Source organism: Diaporthe batatas (assembly GCF_019321695.1).
Source record: "Diaporthe batatas strain CRI 302-4 chromosome Unknown Contig00016, whole genome shotgun sequence".
Lineage (NCBI taxonomy): Eukaryota > Fungi > Ascomycota > Sordariomycetes > Diaporthales > Diaporthaceae > Diaporthe > Diaporthe batatas.
In genome coordinates, this window is record NW_025408563.1 from 250,139 (window position 1) to 267,223 (window position 17,085).

At 51.0% G+C, this 17,085-nt stretch overlaps 6 protein-coding genes across 6 annotated transcripts; 3 read left to right on the forward strand and 3 right to left on the reverse strand.

The window, feature by feature from the left end:
* The first annotated feature begins 9 nt into the window (after nucleotides 1–9).
* Nucleotides 10–2,281, forward strand: KVR01_011804 (uncharacterized protein). Its single transcript, XM_044791490.1, has one exon. The coding sequence runs from the start codon at nucleotides 578–580 to the stop codon at nucleotides 1,964–1,966; it is 1,389 nt and encodes a 462-aa protein (XP_044639513.1). The 5' UTR covers nucleotides 10–577; the 3' UTR covers nucleotides 1,967–2,281.
* A 1,816-nt stretch (nucleotides 2,282–4,097) lies between these two features.
* On the reverse strand, nucleotides 4,098–5,606 carry KVR01_011808 (uncharacterized protein). Its single transcript, XM_044784815.1, has one exon. The coding sequence runs from the start codon at nucleotides 5,237–5,239 to the stop codon at nucleotides 4,268–4,270; it is 972 nt and encodes a 323-aa protein (XP_044639517.1). The 5' UTR covers nucleotides 5,240–5,606; the 3' UTR covers nucleotides 4,098–4,267.
* A 1,289-nt stretch (nucleotides 5,607–6,895) lies between these two features.
* KVR01_011541 (uncharacterized protein) lies at nucleotides 6,896–7,930 on the reverse strand (the record flags this gene model as incomplete). The annotated part of the gene is made up of 1 exon (XM_044785758.1): nucleotides 6,896–7,930. The coding sequence occupies exon 1, from the start codon at nucleotides 7,736–7,738 to the stop codon at nucleotides 6,896–6,898; it is 843 nt and encodes a 280-aa protein (XP_044639250.1). The 5' UTR covers nucleotides 7,739–7,930.
* Nucleotides 7,931–8,047: 117 nt separating this feature from the next.
* Nucleotides 8,048–10,753, reverse strand: KVR01_011784 (uncharacterized protein). Its single transcript, XM_044782348.1, has 8 exons — nucleotides 10,131–10,753; nucleotides 9,962–10,054; nucleotides 9,698–9,844; nucleotides 9,245–9,612; nucleotides 9,132–9,168; nucleotides 8,916–9,045; nucleotides 8,652–8,802; nucleotides 8,048–8,535 (listed from the first exon to the last, which is right to left on the reverse strand). The coding sequence occupies exons 1-8, from the start codon at nucleotides 10,534–10,536 to the stop codon at nucleotides 8,131–8,133; spliced, it is 1,737 nt and encodes a 578-aa protein (XP_044639493.1). The 5' UTR covers nucleotides 10,537–10,753; the 3' UTR covers nucleotides 8,048–8,130.
* Nucleotides 10,754–11,043: 290 nt separating this feature from the next.
* On the forward strand, nucleotides 11,044–12,228 carry KVR01_011712 (uncharacterized protein). The gene is made up of 3 exons (XM_044791567.1): nucleotides 11,044–11,134; nucleotides 11,223–11,771; nucleotides 11,891–12,228. The coding sequence occupies exons 1-3, from the start codon at nucleotides 11,098–11,100 to the stop codon at nucleotides 12,145–12,147; spliced, it is 843 nt and encodes a 280-aa protein (XP_044639421.1). The 5' UTR covers nucleotides 11,044–11,097; the 3' UTR covers nucleotides 12,148–12,228.
* A 1,182-nt stretch (nucleotides 12,229–13,410) lies between these two features.
* On the forward strand, nucleotides 13,411–14,688 carry KVR01_011643 (uncharacterized protein). The gene is made up of 2 exons (XM_044783476.1): nucleotides 13,411–14,112; nucleotides 14,184–14,688. The coding sequence occupies exons 1-2, from the start codon at nucleotides 13,828–13,830 to the stop codon at nucleotides 14,514–14,516; spliced, it is 618 nt and encodes a 205-aa protein (XP_044639352.1). The 5' UTR covers nucleotides 13,411–13,827; the 3' UTR covers nucleotides 14,517–14,688.
* The last annotated feature ends 2,397 nt before the right edge of the window (nucleotides 14,689–17,085 follow it).

Below are 17,085 nucleotides of genomic sequence, written 5' to 3' on the forward strand. Positions count from 1 at the left end.
ACCACTCGGTTGGACATGAATGGCCGAGACTTGCATGCACCCTAGGATATTCTCGCACCCTCATTATCCTGCTTGCTGACAGCCCTATGCCATCCATGGACGGGTGGGACACACCGCTCTCGAGAAGACTGCGGACCAGACCGACATCTGGAGTAGTGTCACGTCACATCCTACGACGAGGTGAAGCAATTGCAGTGACGCGAGGTCTGTTGCGGTTGGCATCCATCCTGCACTCCTATCCGCCCTTCCTCAGAGGCGTAGTAAGCCAGACAACCAACAAAAGATGCACTTTGTGCTTACATGCGAGGATCTCGCCTGCTTGCTTGCCTCTTGAGTGAGGGTCCCAATGGCAGACGCAGATAAGCCAAAGGATGCTGTCTGCATGCATCTCTACTACCGGGGGCACGGCACCTGGGGCGTCTCACTTGTGCTTTGGATCTTTGGCCTCCCGTACGGACTCTTATAAATAGACAGTCCGTTCGGGAAGTAAGATGATGAAGGGGACGGTAATTGGAACTCGACGCTTCCATAATCCGATCCACACATCATCCTTCGAGCTCGTGAGTGTAAGACAAAGATGGATGGAGCCGGGGATCGAGCCCCTGTCAAGTTGCGCGCCTCGTGCAACGCCTGCAACGAGTCCAAGGTGCGTTGTAGCCAGACGAAACCGACGTGCGACCGGTGCAAGAAGACGGGAATGCCGTGTGTGTTTGGCCTGTCACGCCGGAGTCACAAGGACGCGCCTCGCATCATGTCCTCCCACTCGCGATCCGCATCTTCGTCTGTCACTGGCACAGGTGCCGGCGTGCATCTGAAAGGACGCTCAAGGGTGGAAATATTGGATGACTTCAACCTCTTTTCGCAGCACCCAGCCCTGGCGCCAAACAGCGTCATGATACCTCGTTCGGCGGATGGGTTGGCAGGTATAGATGTCGCCGCCTTATGGGCGTTTGACTCCTCAGACCCCATGGACTTTCTCTCGTCCAGCAGCGGTGCCCTTGACCCATCCCTGAACTCGGCCTCCCTTCCGGGGGGCAACTGGGGCAGTGCCGACGATGCTGTCAGCCCTCTTCCTCCGTCGCCGCAGCCGCTGATGCCCCCAAATTCTTCACAAGCGCAGTCACGTCCGAACCAGCACCCGCAGCAGCAGCTGCTGCAACGGCTTCAACACGAGCAGTCATCTTTGCCGCCCCACGACCACCATGGCCCGCAACACGCCCAGGACCCTGGCTCGGGGCCGGAGGACAGTGCCTGCGCCTGTATATCGCGCGTCATACCAGAGGTGGCACGCAAGTCGCAGGCAGCACGTGCCCAGGCGGCAGGAAGGCCGCTGTCGTTCGACGTCGAGCTCTTGCAGCTCAAGCAGGCCATCCTGGCATGCGAGGCGTCCATGGTGTGCCAGTCGCACCCCTCCGACCCCACCGTCATCATGATCACCGGCCTCCTCATCGGCGACATCGTGGACGGGTTCAAGACGCTGCTGGGCGGATCAACACCAGCGACCAACACGTCGCCGTCGTCCTGCTCGACATCCTGGTCCGTCAGCGCCGCAGACAGCGGACCCACCACCACCAGCGACAGCCAGGCCAATAACGTGGGCTCACCGACAGCCCCCGCGCGGGGGTCAACCTGGAACGACCAGAAGGTGGTCAGCCCAGGGACAAGGGTTCGTCCGGGCCCCGGTAATATAGCGGGCGAGCCACGGCTCAGCTGGGGAGTGCTCCAGCTCGAGGACGACGACGAGGTGGAGCTGCGGCACCGCCTGTGCCAGCTCTACTTCCGCCGGCTGCGCAGCCTGCTCAGGAACTTCGAACAGGCCGTCCGCCAGTTCCGGGAGGCGCAAGGCTTGGCCGGATCCTCCACAGCCACCTTTATCATGGCTTGCGACTACCTGCGCATGTGGCTGGAGCAAAAGGTGGACACGGTCAAGGAGCTGTTCAATGATGCGGATAGAGACGAGCTCTAGGATTATGGAAGCATGATAGACGGTGGGTTAGAGGCACAACTTGAAGAGCTACTCCCGTGGTTGCTCGAATAAGATTGTATTATCCCCCAAGGGCCTACAAGTCACTTGAAGCCAGCCGGCGTCGGCTTTCAGGTCAACCCGCCCCGCTCCAGCTGCATGTTCATCTTGTACCTACATTCAATAGAGGAATACATAGTCTCTGAAGGTTCCTTGTTGCTGGGGAGAAAACCCTAGCTGGGTACCCCATGTGATCTTGGTTACTTTTGCAAAAGCCTTGGCCCTCTGCCCAAATTGCGCCCTCTGCCCAAATCGCCGTCTCCATTTCTTGGTACTGCTTAGAAAAGAAAATAGCTTAGTCGGACAGCTGCAGAGTGACTCTTTTTAGCCTGAACAGAGACCTGGGAAGATCGGTTGGTCGGCACTAGCACTTGAAGCGGTGGCCTCCAGACCGCCGAACACGTGCATGCATGCCCGCATTGACCGAGCGGTGGGACCTCAGGAGGGGTGGGCAGGGTGAGATGGAGGGAAGGCTGCGGCACAGCACAAAGCCGGCGCCCTACAACCTTTTGGGTGCTGGAATGCGCAGATGTTACAGGCCCAACCGCGTAATCTCCTGCATAAGACACGCCACCAGATCCAAATACCACCACAACGCGCTAAGAAAAATCCCCTCGTATATCACACAGTTGTGTCAGGACGTTGTACACTAGGCCGGACGTCGGATCTAGGTTCATCGTTCCCGCCGCTACTTGTTTTTTACTTTTGACTTCTAAGGCTTAGATAGTCCCTAGCCAGTCGACTAGTAAATAGCCGAGCCGGATTCCGATACTAGTATGGTGTGGGGGCAGGGGCTTGCCACCACCCACCTGGCAGCAAAAAGAGCCTTGGTTTGAGCAGGTTTAGGCTGGTAGGTAGCAGTATGTAGTCGTAGACATCATGATCGGCCCGGGGACCCTTGGCGGCGAGGCGCAATTGGCTGGTCCTCTGTGTTGGTTGTGGCTCGTCTGAGTGACTAGCACGGCATGTCAGACTGTGGCACAAATCTAGATTCCATGCTGCTGGTGTAGGACCACCTGCAGATCATCGGTTAGGACCGCGTTGGCGCTAATAAATAAGCGTGGTGTGTCCCTCAATACTATTAGCGTCGGGAAGGATGACAGCTGACGCGATGGATTCCCGACTCTTCATGAACCCCGGTCTGGATGTCACCCCCATGCTGCTAGCCCGTGTTGACGTGGGCGTGGCATTGGGATGATTCAGCCATCAGTTCATGCCATGGGGGTTATTCCTTTCTTCCCCGGATCTGTAACAGGTCTTGTGCATATTTTAGGCGACATAAAGACCCAGTCCTAGTACCGGGCTCCACCGCAAACGCGTGCACGGTCTAGGTTACTCTTGGTTACGCGCGTCCTTTGTCTGGGCCTAGCCATTTCTTAATACCGTAGCCTGCTGAGATGTGCTGGGCGTGGATTCCATGTTCTTACAGTGGAAAATGAATAAATAGTAGTTTAAACCACGTTAAATTAAATGTATTCTACATATAACTAAACTAACTTATACTTTAAATATAAAGTATATTTAAATAGTTTATTAGATATTTAATATTATATTTTACTTAGAATATTTATTTTAAAAAATATAAATTAAAAATAATAAAAATATTAATTATTTAAATAAGTTTATTTATAAATAAAACTTTTTAATAAATAAATATATTTAATTTTAAATTATAATAAACTTATATTTAATTATTTTATATATTTATTTTAAAGTATAATAAATTTATAATACTACTTATTTAATTAAAGTTTTAATTACTTTTTTATAATATAATAATATAATAACCTTACTATATATATTATATTATCCTATTTATAACGTGATTAAGATCTATACCCCTATAAGACAGCTATTTAGTAGGAAATGCAGCCTAAATATGCAGTGGCGTTGAATGTCAGTTGGGCCTGTGGTCGCTGCTGGCCATGCTTGCTTATGGAGTAGTATCTGGACAGGTAGCTCCGGCGTTAAAAATACTATAAGGAGCTTGAGATGATTTGAGACCAGATCCTTCTATCTGGCGAGTTTCACGCCGTATTATCAGCAATCTGAAAATTGGTGTGTCAGGGGACTTCAGGACGTATTAATGTTGGAATTGTCAAGACCGGAGAGCGGCTATCCGGGTATATACCAATAAAATACAAATTGATGAATTAGAAGATACCAAATGCCCAAACCAGACTGTCAATGAACTCAAGGATGAAAGACAGACAGAAACATAGAAAACCCGAACCAGCTGCCGCTTCACTTCAACGACTGGAACTTTTCTGCCTGTTGCGCGTTGCCCTCGGCTGCGTACTTGACGGTCCACTCCCACAGGTCATCCTGCTTGCTCTTGTCGTAGCTGTCCTTACTTGACTTGATCTCTTTCGTCCCCTCAAAATACTTGCCCGTGACGCCCTCGACCTCGGGCGACACAGCCAGGCGGGCCAGCGCCGCGGCAGACTCGGCCGGGTGGTGGACATTAGGGTTGAAGATGATGCGGAGGAGGCCCATCACGTGAGGCAGGACCGAGTTCCAGAGCCAGCGCTCGACGGCGTTGCCCTCGCGGGCGAGGCCCGTGCCGGGCATCAGGCCCGGGTCCATGGCGGTGACGGTGATGCGGCGCTCGGGAGCCCGCTCGGCCAGGCGCTGGGACAGGGCGTACGTCCACAGCACGTTGCAGAGCTTGGTGGTCGAGTAGCGCTTGCGGCCGGGGATCTCCAGCTTGGCCTTTGGCGGGTAGGCGAGCTCCTCGGCCGTGGTGTACTCGGCGTCGGGCAGGCCCGACTTTTGCGCGGGGTCGTGCGTGCCGCTCGACGTGAGGACGACGCGGGCGCCCGTGGCGAGGTGGGGGCAGAGGAGGTGGAAGAGGATGGCGTGGCCGACGTGCGAGATGGCGAAGGTCTTCTCCATGCCCTCGTCCGTCAGGTGGAGGGTCGTGGGGAACTGCAGCGCCGCGTTCATGACCAGCGCCTGGATCTGGGGCTTCGTCTTGTCGGCGATCCAGTCGTTGGCGAAGCGCCGCACGTTGGCCGGGTTGCTCAGGTCCAGGGGCATGAAGATGGTGTTGGACTGCCCCAGGGCCTTGTTGATGGCGTCGGCGGCATGGTTCTTGTCAGACCGCGAGGCGACCACGACAAGATAGTCAGGGTGTTCTTTGGCAATCTTTAGGGCTGCATGATAGCCCATGCCATTGGTACCGCCCGTGATGAGTACCGAGTTCTTGTAGGACATTTTGAACGAGGTGGAAGCAACGCGACTAAGCTGGAGTTGTAGTACGACGAGATGAGATGTGGAATGGTGGGTGAGTGAAGGGAGAGAGAAGAGCTGGCATCTTTCCTAGGCTGCATGTCCTTAATAAACGAGTCTCACCTTCTTTGCGTGTGCCGCAATTGTACCATTGGACTGCCCGCTGTGCCGTTGCTTGCATTTGGTGTGTGGCGGAATTGGATTAGGCAACCTGACTTCGCGGGAACTTTACCCAGCCGCCAAGGGATACAAGTAGAACGGTGCACGCCATGGCCTGGGTTTAAGGCATTCCTTGCCAGGGTTAAAGTCAAGTATTGGCCGACGTGAGATGGCAGGGTCACACAGAGTACATGCACCACACCCAGCACTGCCCCGGGATGGAGCGAGGGATGGGTGTAAGATGTCGGCTTTATCTCATCGGGTTTTGGTCTAGTGCCGCCGGCGTTTGGGTGATTAGAATTCTTAATTCCGCAATCACTATTCCTTCTTCTTTGTTCGGCTGGTAATACTTCTCAGCTCATGCCGAAGCGGAATTAGCGCTGCCGCCACATTGCCTAAGTAGAAGAGCCAAGAATCAGGAATCAGACAAGGGTCTAGTGATCTTGTAGCGACATGGACGGATGCTGGCTGCGAAATTCTGTTGACTTTGCAAACTATACTTTTCTGGCTGATACCTACGTACATTGGAGGATGGAATCTAGTTATTCTGGTGAAAGCGTTTCGGACTGCTTGTAAGGCCACATGGGCTGAGAAAACTGTGTGCATAAGCCAAGTGAGTATGGTAGACCTGCCGTGTATCCAGCCAGTCGCTTTATCTGTTCGATTTTGATTTTATTTTAGTTTGGGAGAAAACAAAATGCCCACCTTCATAGACATACGCAGTAAGAAGCCCATATCTCACCAAATAAATAAACTTAATTCCGAACTATTAGCATCAATGATAATGGTTGAAAAATATAAATTCATGGCCTGTGATCCGTTAAGAATCCATTCTGACCTAGTCACAACCAGCTAAGGATAATTCTTCAGGCCTGTCATGATTCCGACGCAGTAAGCCTCTAATAGGCTGTAGAATTGCACAAATCTTTGTCGGAGAATCGATTAAAGCCAGAACCCTCAACATCCACCATGGAGGTAAATGTCGACGACAAAGACATTGCAGGCGACCGACAAGAAAGACCAGGAGGCATGCATGGAAGCTCGGAGGCTGGAAGACTTTTGCGTTTGGTCATGAGAAGCTCAAGTTGAACAGACCCGAATAAGTTCTTCAAGGCCCTGGCCAGCTCATTCCCGTGTCTCTGCTATGGTGAGTTCTGGCAACGTCCGATGACTCAAACTTGGAGTATATCGATATTGCTGACTCGTTTGAATTAAAACTATAGGAAAATACCACTCCAAGACAGGGTTCACATTCCAACAAGGAGTCCACCAAGACTCAACGACACCAGCTTCCCCTACTCCCGAAGTGCGTTGGCTGTCACCCTCGGCGACAAGCATGGTCGCATTGCCATCCTATGCTTCTCGAACGTGGCAAAGCCTACTCATTCCAGGCTTCCAGCCTTGGTTCAATATCATGGTTAATGACAATACGTGTTTGAGTTTCAGCGTATATGAAGTCTAACAGATTGATCTACCACATATCTAGAAAGCGCCACGGTCCTGAGACGGCTTGTGTCGTTCAAAGGCGTCATCTACATTAGTTCGACCGAGGAACCGCTTCTGATAGGAATATAACCATAACTCGCCTGGCTCCAACCCATTGACTCTCTCCGTATGGAACAACCGAAGATTTTTCGGTAATCCCTCCTCGAATTCTGGCTGCTTAACAACATCCAAATAGTCGTAAATGTACTCTATACTAGTAAGAACAGCAAGAACCATACGCAAGCCTTCATCCTGTTCCTCCAACACCATCCACTTTGAGACGAGACTGGTGAATAGCTGTAGAAGTGTTGGATAGCACTCCTGCATTCCAGAATACGTTTCCGGCAGGTTCACAAACCATTCCATAGCAGGGAGTAAGATGACAGGGGGGTAAAGGCGGTTGATGTTGTCCTCGGGATCAAAAAAAGGGTTGTCTCTATCTTCTTCGTTGACCAACTGACTTGGGCTTGGGGCGGGTGGGCCGTAAATATTGCTGAATTGAGGAATCTGATTCAAAGCAAAGGGGAGGTCTCTCTTTTGATAGCCAGCTTTCATCAAGTGGTCTGAGGCCTGTGCCTGGAGCGAGTCGGGGACCACCAGGAACAGGCAGAATGTCTCAGTGGGGACGCCGAGATGCTCCAAAGCATCCTCGCACCAGATGAGGGAAGGAATCCCGGCTGAGCATAGTATGCCGTAAGCTCGATAGCGGGATGGAAGCGTATTGGTGTTGAAGGCAGGTGCCATCTGAGTATCGACAAACTGCTGTTCAATATTTCTGTTGTCGGAGTCCTCCTTTGGCTGACCGCAGAGCTGTCTAAGTAGATGCAGTGAATCAAACATTTCAAGAGGTTCCGCTAGTGTAGTTGCTGCCTTGTGGATGTTGTAGCTGTCGACCCTTGGTAGCACTCTGGCGTTTGAAATAAAGTGTGCCTAGTCTGTAGGTCTTTCAACGTAGACAATAGCTTGAAAGCCTTGCTCACGGTTTCGTGAACCAGAACTGTCGGTAGGAATGCTGACGAGGGAGACCAAAAGGTGGGAGGAGGGTGACAGAAAACGCAGGACGAGGAGGCATTGGGGACCCCGCATGTTAATAATAAGTACTCCAGCGATGAGGGCTTATTACTAAGCAGTCACAGCAAGCTATGTAGGTAATTCCAAACACGTTCAATTGATATAGACACTGGTAGCGGAAGATAGCTACATCTATATGAAGCGATTGCCGATGTTGAACCTCACTCAATCAGGTACGGCTCGTCACCCTGCCTCACAAACGGGCTGAGATCGACCGCGGCCCCAGCCTCCGCCTTGACCTCGAGCTCAGTCCGGCCCCAGCCGCCGAGGAAGGCCCACATGTTGGCCTCGCGGTACCGTATCTCATAGTCCTCCCAGCGCGGCGCCTGGAGGGTCTTCATCATGTGGAGCATGCTGCCGCACCAGAGCATCACCTCGCCGTCCGGCCGCCCGCCGTTCTTATACCACGACCGGCACTCGTCCGCCCAGTGGCTGAACGCCCGGTGCCATGCCGCGTTGTAAGCCATGTACGCGTCCGTCGGCCCGGGCTTGGGGGTAACCGAGTGGAGGCGCTCGGCTGAGATCTTGAGGCAGGCCTGGATGGCGTAATCGACCTGTACCTCGTGCTGCAGAAACGGTCAGAGGAGATGACTTATCAGCGCCCTCCCCCAAACGACACACACTGCTTTGATTGATCGCTCAAGATGACATCCCGCTGTCAAGGGCCCCGGGAGAAACATACAGATGCCAACACGCAGCCAGAACCCCAGTTTCCTGTCGGCCCGCCAACGTGGAAGAAGTTGGGGAAACTCGGGGTGGCCACAGTCAAATACACGCGCGGCTTCTCGGCCCATGCTTGTTGCATTTTGACTCCCCCTAGACCCTCGACCGGGCTACCTCGTCGGCATATCAAATTAGCCCTATCTGCTCAATTTTGCGCCTGTGGTGGGGCTGGGGTGGGGGTAGGAACATATAAAATGGTCCAAATTCGAGAGTAGCGACGCACAAGTGGGGTGTGTACGCAACATCAAAACCGGTACAGCATATGATCATGTCAAATTCGTATTCATGTCCATCATTCGTCGTCAGGCCAGATTCTGTGAACCGTGCAATAGGGTCGCGGACAGTCGTAACATCTGTTTCCGGCGGCTTTAGCGTGAGAATGGCCTCTTCAAATGGACGCCCAGTTCGCATCGGTACAAGCGAGTGGAAGGGGTCTTACTATCACGGAGGAGGGCCTCAATAAAGCCCTCGGCGGGCTGTTGTGGAAACGGGGCGAAACTGTCAGCACCTGCTCTACGTTGACAACTCAACCCAGCCACACGGGCTACTTACCGTGTTGCGACGACAGCCAGGCCCAAACTCGGGGATGAAGGAGTCCGCCAGCTCGCGGCGCTCGGGTCCAAAACGTGCCCGGATGCCCTCGGCCATGGCCTCCGTGGCCGCCTTGGACACGACGCTGTCGCGCAGGAAGACGCCGAACCAGCGCTGCAGTTCTTGGTCCACCTTCTTCCTGTACTCGAGCAGCCCAGCGGGGTCCCCCTTGAGCGCCGCCCGCTCCGCATCGGTATACAGATGCTTGCCCAGCGGACCGGGGGTCTGGGTCTTGTCGGCCTCCACGCCCGGCACGGGTATGTCTTGCAGTCCCAAGGGCGGCGTGAGCCACTGGATCGAACGAGCAAACAAGGTGAGGGACTTGGAGCCTGAGGGATAGTCAAGTCAGCTTGCTGAACTCCAAATACTGAGCTCCACCGCGTTTCTGCGGCGGGTAGGACTCTGTGCGCTTACCGTTGGCGAGTTGCGGCGTCACCTGTACGCCACTGGCTCCAGAACCAATGACTGCTACACGCTTGTCTTTCCAGTCGAATGCCGGATCCCAGTTGGACGAGTGGCAGATTTGTCCCTTGTAGGTCTCTAGTCCAGGAATATCCGGCACTATGGTGTACTTTGAGTCAGCCTAGCAGTCAGGGCGTTTTGGTGCCTTTGGCGCGTTGCGGACGCTCAGAACCGGGGGGCGAAACCACAAGGCAAGATAGACTGGATCATGCTTACTTTTCCACTTGTTCAGAGGACCAGAGCCGTTGATGAGAACGTTGCATCGATCCGTAAACTGGGTGCCATCCCGGCGTTTCAGCTCGACCACCCCTATACGATTAACCGCGGCTGTCAGCATGATCCTGTCTGAACGACATAGCGGGGCCAGTTCAATGCGAGCTCTCACATTCTCCGGTGGCGTCGTCCCACTCGGCGCCCAATACGGTCGTATCCAGCTGGATGAATTGTCGCAGGCCGTACTTGTCCGCGAAGGCTTCCATGTAGGCAAGGATCTCCGGTGCTGGAACGTAGAAGCCTGACCAGTCTGGGTTGGGCTCGAAGGAGAAGGTGTAGGAATGCGCGGGCACGTCGCAGCCGCAACCAGGGTAGCGGTTCTCATACCAAGTACCGCCTATGCCGGCATTCTTCTCGTAGCATACAAGCGAGAAGTTCCGCAACGTTTTCTGTGCCTTGAAGGCAGTAAGAAGTCCAGCTGCTCCTGCGCCGACATGGATGATGCGGACCGGCGTCTGTTGCGAGTGATACTGGTCCTTGAACTCGGCGACATTGGGCTGAATCTCTTTGATAGCCATGGTGTCGTATACTGAAAAGTTTGATATCGGATACGATGTCTTTGTTGTCGATGACTTTGGTAGGTGTTTTTGGTCTACTCAAGGCTTCTGGGGCAAGCGTGAGAAGGGCCGAGCTGTTATGTCACCTTCGTAATTGTGGAAAAGTATCAATGCAATGCGATCCTAGACTCCCTTTCGCGTCTGGTGGATACGGACGCGGCGATTTCAAGCTACCAAGGTACACATGGCCTGATGTCAACTTGATGCGTAGCTACTTACTCGGCTGTTCATAACATAATTCCATGCACGTTTGTGCCCGAATGCCGACGAGCTATTCCCCAATCTAGACTCTATAGGTAATCAATGGCCGAAACATCTTCATAATAATCCAAGTAGCATCATATAGTTTTGGTTGCCGTGCGTCTACGGGCACTCGGCATATAGGGTAGGTTTACTGGTGCACACATAAATACTTACTTGTGTTCCATATTTGTCCGATGACTATCAAACACAAGCCCGCCCGCAGCAGCCTGGATACCATTAGCTTTGAAGACCCAGTTTCGGCCGAATACTCCATTACCTATGGAGGTCTCCGGTTACGCTCTGATCGTGGGTGGAGGTAAGTAGACCCGCTCAGCCCGGTGGTCTGTCGCCGATCAGGCATGGCCGAGGTGCACCAGCTGACAAGCCCATACCCATGGCCGTAGGAAGCGGGATAGGCCGCGCATGTGTGATGGCATTTGCGATCCAAGGCGCCTCGGGCATAATGGTGGCAGACCTGGACCAAGCCGCCGCCAAGGCCGTTACCGACGAGGCCATGCGCGTGGCCGAGAACCCGAGTCTCCGGATCCACTCGCGGGGAATCGACGTGCGAAGCGAGGCGTCGGTCGAGCAAGCCTTCCAGGACATGGCCAGCCTTTTTGGGAGAGTGGATTACTGCGTCAACTGTGCGGGGATCGGGGTTGAGAAGGCTGCTGCTGTCGCCGAGGCAGATGTCAGCGAGTTCGCCCGCTTCCTCGAGGTCAATGTTACCGGGACGTTCCTGGTGACGCGCGCCGCGTCGGCGGTGATGGCGGCACAGGAGCCGCTCCCACAGCTGCAGCGTCGTGGGCCTGGCAAGGAGGCGGTCGGGGGACGCTCGGCCTTTCGAGGCGCCATCGTCAACATGGCGTCGGCATCGTCTTACGTTTCCACTCCGGGCATGGTGCAATACACGACCTCCAAGCACGCGGTGCTGGGCTTGTCGAAGAATGCAGGTCTGTCTTGTCCCGCTTTACCGCCTCCCCGGAAACCATGCAGGAGTGTCTCGGCGACAGGACTGCCACTATACTTGATACGGCCGGTATGCTGACCCGCTCTTTGGGGTTGACTTTAGCACTGGACAATGCTGCCCATGGGATTCGTGTCAACTGCATCTGCGCCTCTTGGGTGCGGACGCCCATGGTGCAGAAAGCCATCGACAACGTGTCGGGCCTCGACAAGATGATCGAAGCAGCTGTGCCGATGGGTCGCATGGCACTCTCCGAGGAGATCGCCGACTCGGTCATCTTCCTGTGCAGCCCGCTGTCCAGTTTCATTACTGGCTGCGGCCTCATCGTTGATGGGGGCACCACGCTTACGTCCAAAGTCTAGAGCAGGCCGGAACTTCTTGGTTCAATTTGGTTCCAAGGTTGTAATGGCGTGCATGAGAGCCCTCGTGCGCCACTTTGGCTGAATTATTGCTGGGGAGGGGTGGGATTGGGTTGAATGGGCCGCAGATCCCTTGAATTACGTGCATGTACTTCGTGCTAGTAGAATGCAACACTGGCAATCGCCAGGGATCTTGATGATTGACAGGGCGCTAGCAATAACACCCTCGGTGCCACAGTGCTACACTGATACTGCGCGATAGGGACGCAATTTTCTGGAACTCACACTTAAGCTAAATTTATAAGTTCACGATAAAGAGAAGTAGAATATTGTAATTAACTTAAACTAAAGACAATTTATTATCTAAAAAATATTAAAATTAGTATTATAATAATATATAAAGAATCTTTATTAATTTATAAAAGTTTATTATATTTTATTTATATAATAATATTTTTAATAATTAAATAATATAGTTATTTGAATTTAATAAATAATAATATTATAAAGTTTAAAAATTTAAAAGTATTTAATAGTTTAAATAATAAATATAAACTATTTTATAATTTTATTTTTATCTTATATTTATAATTAAAAATAATTATAAAATTTTATTATTATTTTTAAAATTAAATAAATAAAGTTAATAAATTTATTATTTATATTTATAATTTATTAATATATAACTTTAATTTATAATATTTATTATTTATTAATAAAAATTTTAAAACTATATATAAAAGTTATAAATATTTAATATAAATTTATTTTAATATACTAACTTTAAAAAGTATTATTTTATATATTAATATTGATATTAAAAATAGTTTTTAAAATATAACTTTATTTTAATTTTTTTATTAAAAGTTTATAATTAAAATTAAAAGATAATTATTTTAATTAAAATATAAGAGAGATAAAGCTTTTAAATATTATTTAAAATTATCAACTTTTAAATAATACTTAACTGATCTAAGAAAAGAAGAAAACTAGAAAGGAAGCCTTTAATAGTTCTAAGTCTAGAAGAGCTTAGGGCCTTGGAGGCTGCAGGTAGCCCATGTGCCTAGTCGCCCACCTTAGCCCCCAGCCCAATGCGGCCATAACAGTGGTCAGAATCTGGGCCGGGGACATCCCTTGATTTTCAGGAGCTCGGGTATGCCGAGCCGGCCATCCTCGATGTAACTAGGTGCTAAGTAGGTACCTAGGTACGTTATTCTTCTGGATATCCCTCTATCCCGGCAAGCAGTGAACTCACATTGCCCGCGTCGCATGCCCGCGTCGCAGTCCAACAAGCACCAATTCTCAGCGGTCGTCACAGCCTTACTCCGAGTCCGTGGTCTTCTTGGCCGAGCATTCGGCTTTGACATAGCACGCAGAAGTGACAACGCCGGCACCGTGCATCGTGGCAGCGTCTCGCCTGTTGCAGGCTGCGTCAACATCATCGGGCTTGCTGCTATCTGTGCGCACTCTTACAATGCATCGGCAAAACGCAGTTTGGTTTGAACTGAATGCCGATTCCATCACAGGAAACTCCCTTCCTTGTAGTCATATATGAAACTATTGGTATTAAAGTGCTGGTAATTCTTAGCGTGGCTCTTCCTTCTCGCCCTCTCAGCCACGACTGGGTATACAACCTTCATCGTGTACTGTCACATAGTCAGCTAAAGACTCAACTCAAACATCATGGCTACTACAACACAGGTGCCTCCGAGCAGAGACGAGGGCCCTCCTACTGGCGCAGAGGGCTTCATCACCGACGGCTTCCCGGCACCCGGCCTCACCAGGACCAGTCGCCACATCACGGGCCATGATGCTGAGGGCAAGTCCGTCTTCCTTGTCACTGACTGCGGCTCTCACCACCGCATCATGGGCGAGAACCAAGCAGTCGCCACCATCCTTTACTCGACCAAGGAGACTCCCATTGAATGCAATGATAACGCGGACATGAAGTTTGCCAAGGAGACCGAGGTAAGCCTTTTTGAGCAAGAGTCATGACCATGTATCGACAACATTCTAACACGGGTTGGATCCTATGACAGCCTCCGCTGCATTACCCTAATGGGTCTGTCGTGCGCATGATCGACTTCGGCCCGGGCATAGAGTCGCCGTTGCACCGGGCTATCTCGGTAGACTACGGTGTCGTCCTGGAGGGAGTCTTCCAGCTGACTCTAGATTCTGGAGAGTCGCGCATCATGCGGCAGGGTGATGTATGCGTCCAGCGAGCCACATCCCACAAGTGGAAGAACATCACTGGCAATGGTACTTTGCCAGGTCGCATGCTCTGGGTCTTGCTGCCATGCAACGATATCATGGTCGGCGGGGAGAAGGTGGAAGGCTTCCTGGGCCATCTTGAGAAGGAGTACGAGCGATAAACCAGCCATCAGATAGCTTGTCAATTGGGACGAATCGTCGTCTCCATACACAAATGCATTGTCCAAGCATCCTATACGAGACTGTCAATTGAAATTGATAAGGCATCAAACTTCAGACTACCTAAATAGAAACTTTCTCTTCTATAAAAATTTCCACAAATACGTTCAAATACCTTGCAAGTTTTATTAAGATAGTCCTTCTGGTCATCCCATCACACTGCCTTGCTTAAAATGTTTAGTTTACTGTCTTTTGGCCCCCGATCGTAGCTAAATTCTCACTACCAGGTAAAGCCGTACGAGAAGATATTGTGGAGCGTGTGCAGTTCGATCTCTGAAAACTGCCTATGTATCAAGCAGACAGAGAATGGGGTCACAAAAGCCAGACATACCAGCCCGTCACTTAGCCGTTACAATACTAGGTACCTAGGTATATAGAGAACTACTGTAATTGAATGGAACGGGATATTTCCGCAATATGTGGCTGTAACTTGTGTGAAACCAAGCGCATGAACAAACCAAATCTTATCATTTTCAAGAAATATCTATATATTTATATGTCCTTTACTAGGTACTATCCGCGACAGGGAGCCAAATCCCATGCTTAGCGGACTTTTTGTGCAGCCTGTAACTTATTGAAATTGAACATGTTCCACATGAATCCATCCTAACGATTTCCATTTCCTAGATTAGCTACCATTTAATCCGGTGGTGTATGGAGGTACGTAGATGTAACGCGGAATAAGACATACCCAAACACTCTGCCATGCGAACGTGTTGAGAAAGCGGACAATCAAAGTCGTCTTGCCGTACCAAAACCAAGCGGAGGGTGCAGGCCGAAGGCTTTCTTGGACGACCTTTGAAGCGTACTGAAAACGATCTGTCGTGTCTTTAATCCATGGTGAGCGAGAAATTCAGGGATTGAAGCGGGAGCTCATGCCCAAGTGAAGTGGGATTGACTCACCAGGAACTCTGTTCACATGATCTTTGAAGTCTTGGGCCAATGGTGCGAAGTAGGACCCTGCTGATTCGTTAATGATGCAACCTCAGCCAAAGCGCAAGCCACTGACCTTTTCGAAGTTCTCTTCCCGCGACTTGGTCGCTCTTGAGTATGTTTGTTCCGATGTTGCCAGAAATCACCTGGAGTTCGAAGCTCAAGTTAGCACGCGCGAGTGACGGGCAGGTCAAGAACTAAATCGCCCTTGGTGGCAAGCTCTTACTGTGACGACCTTCACCCTGCAGCGCCTCCCGGTTAGCCTGTAGTATTTTCCACATTTCTGACAGGTCAAACATACCCCAAAGGCGCCATTTCGACTCTTAATGTATTCGACCAGTGATGCAGGGCGGCTTTCGTGGCATTGTAAGCGGCTACATGCAAGAACGTCAGTAACCAAGAGTACAGGAGACGCGAGGCTCGAATATTGTTTTGAGAACTTGCATCCATAGACGTATGGTACTATGCCACCGACTGACCCGATGCTGACCACTGTGCCGGAAGATTCTACGAGCATGTCGTGGAAGTGATGCACCATACGCATGGGCCCGAAGACGTTCACATTGAACATTTTCGCAACAGCGTCCACATCAGTGTCTATTGCCGTCATGGTATAGCCTATAGTCGGCATCAGCACAGCATCACGCCTTCAACCATATTGTGTCTTACACATTCCCCTGAAAAGTTCCAAAAGTCAGTGGTCTTATTCATTCAACGGATAAAAGCTATAAGCGGGGCAGAAGCCGATAACACTGACGCGTTGTTGACGAGCACGTCCAGGGAACCTCCAGTGAGCTCCAGCAGACGCTTCTTCAAGTCAAGAACCGACTCTTCTTTTGTTACGTCGAGTGGGAACCACTCAATTCCCGCGTCATCTAGATGCTTGCTACTCTCAAACGGGAGCAATGTCGCGATGGGCCGGAGGCCCCGTCGTGCATATTCTACAACGAGCGCCTCGCCTATCCCGCCTTTTCCACATCTACATGAGCCCAGCTACACATTAGCTGGAGGTCCAATAAAAATGATTCATGATAAGATACACACGAACCCTGTTACCAACGCAAATCTTTCCTTGTTCCCCATTGGCTGTTTGGGGGTATACGGGCGATCAACTTTGATTAGATTTCTTTGTCAATGGGGCCTCAACAGAAAGTCCAATAAGACGGATAACTTGTGACTGACTGAACCAGAAGACAGAATGTGTCGCAGCTCATTCAAAGGTCCCAGCAACTAGAGTTCGAACTCGCCATTCAGCCACCTCATCCTGGTCGGAGACTTGTACACCGCTGAAGCGGTTGGCACTACTTTAATTATCCAACGAGGCTGAAGAACGCCAACCAACAAAGACTCATCCTTCACTTAGTGTACGTAAATACAGCCTAGAGGCCGAAATGTGAGCGACATCGAGCAGGATGGATTTGGATGTCTTGAGATTCCCGCGTAAGCCCGATGTTTGGCTCCTCGGGGATGCAGGAAAAGACCGCGTACCCGACATTTGCGGACCAATCACGTGGCAGAACAGCAGGCGATATCCATCTGGGACGGTCACCTTGCCTCTGCAAAATGGTCTGCGCAAGG

Coding starts and splice junctions, on each gene's coding strand:
- KVR01_011784 (XM_044782348.1), bottom strand. CDS start 10,536: ATGGCTATCAAAGAGATTCAGCCCAATGTCGCCGAGTTCAAGGACCAG. Junction 9,845..9,961: donor TCCTCTGAACAAGTGGAAAA/GTAAGCATGATC, acceptor AGTACACCATAG/TGCCGGATATTCCTGGACTA. Junction 9,613..9,697: donor GACGCCGCAACTCGCCAACG/GTAAGCGCACAG, acceptor ACTATCCCTCAG/GCTCCAAGTCCCTCACCTTG.
- KVR01_011808 (XM_044784815.1), bottom strand. CDS start 5,239: ATGTCCTACAAGAACTCGGTACTCATCACGGGCGGTACCAATGGCATG.
- KVR01_011712 (XM_044791567.1), top strand. CDS start 11,098: ATGGAGGTCTCCGGTTACGCTCTGATCGTGGGTGGAG. Junction 11,135..11,222: donor CGCTCTGATCGTGGGTGGAG/GTAAGTAGACCC, acceptor CCATGGCCGTAG/GAAGCGGGATAGGCCGCGCA. Junction 11,772..11,890: donor GGGCTTGTCGAAGAATGCAG/GTCTGTCTTGTC, acceptor GGTTGACTTTAG/CACTGGACAATGCTGCCCAT.
- KVR01_011643 (XM_044783476.1), top strand. CDS start 13,828: ATGGCTACTACAACACAGGTGCCTCCGAGCAGAGACGAGGGCCCTCCT. Junction 14,113..14,183: donor AGTTTGCCAAGGAGACCGAG/GTAAGCCTTTTT, acceptor ATCCTATGACAG/CCTCCGCTGCATTACCCTAA.
- KVR01_011804 (XM_044791490.1), top strand. CDS start 578: ATGGATGGAGCCGGGGATCGAGCCCCTGTCAAGTTGCGCGCCTCGTGC.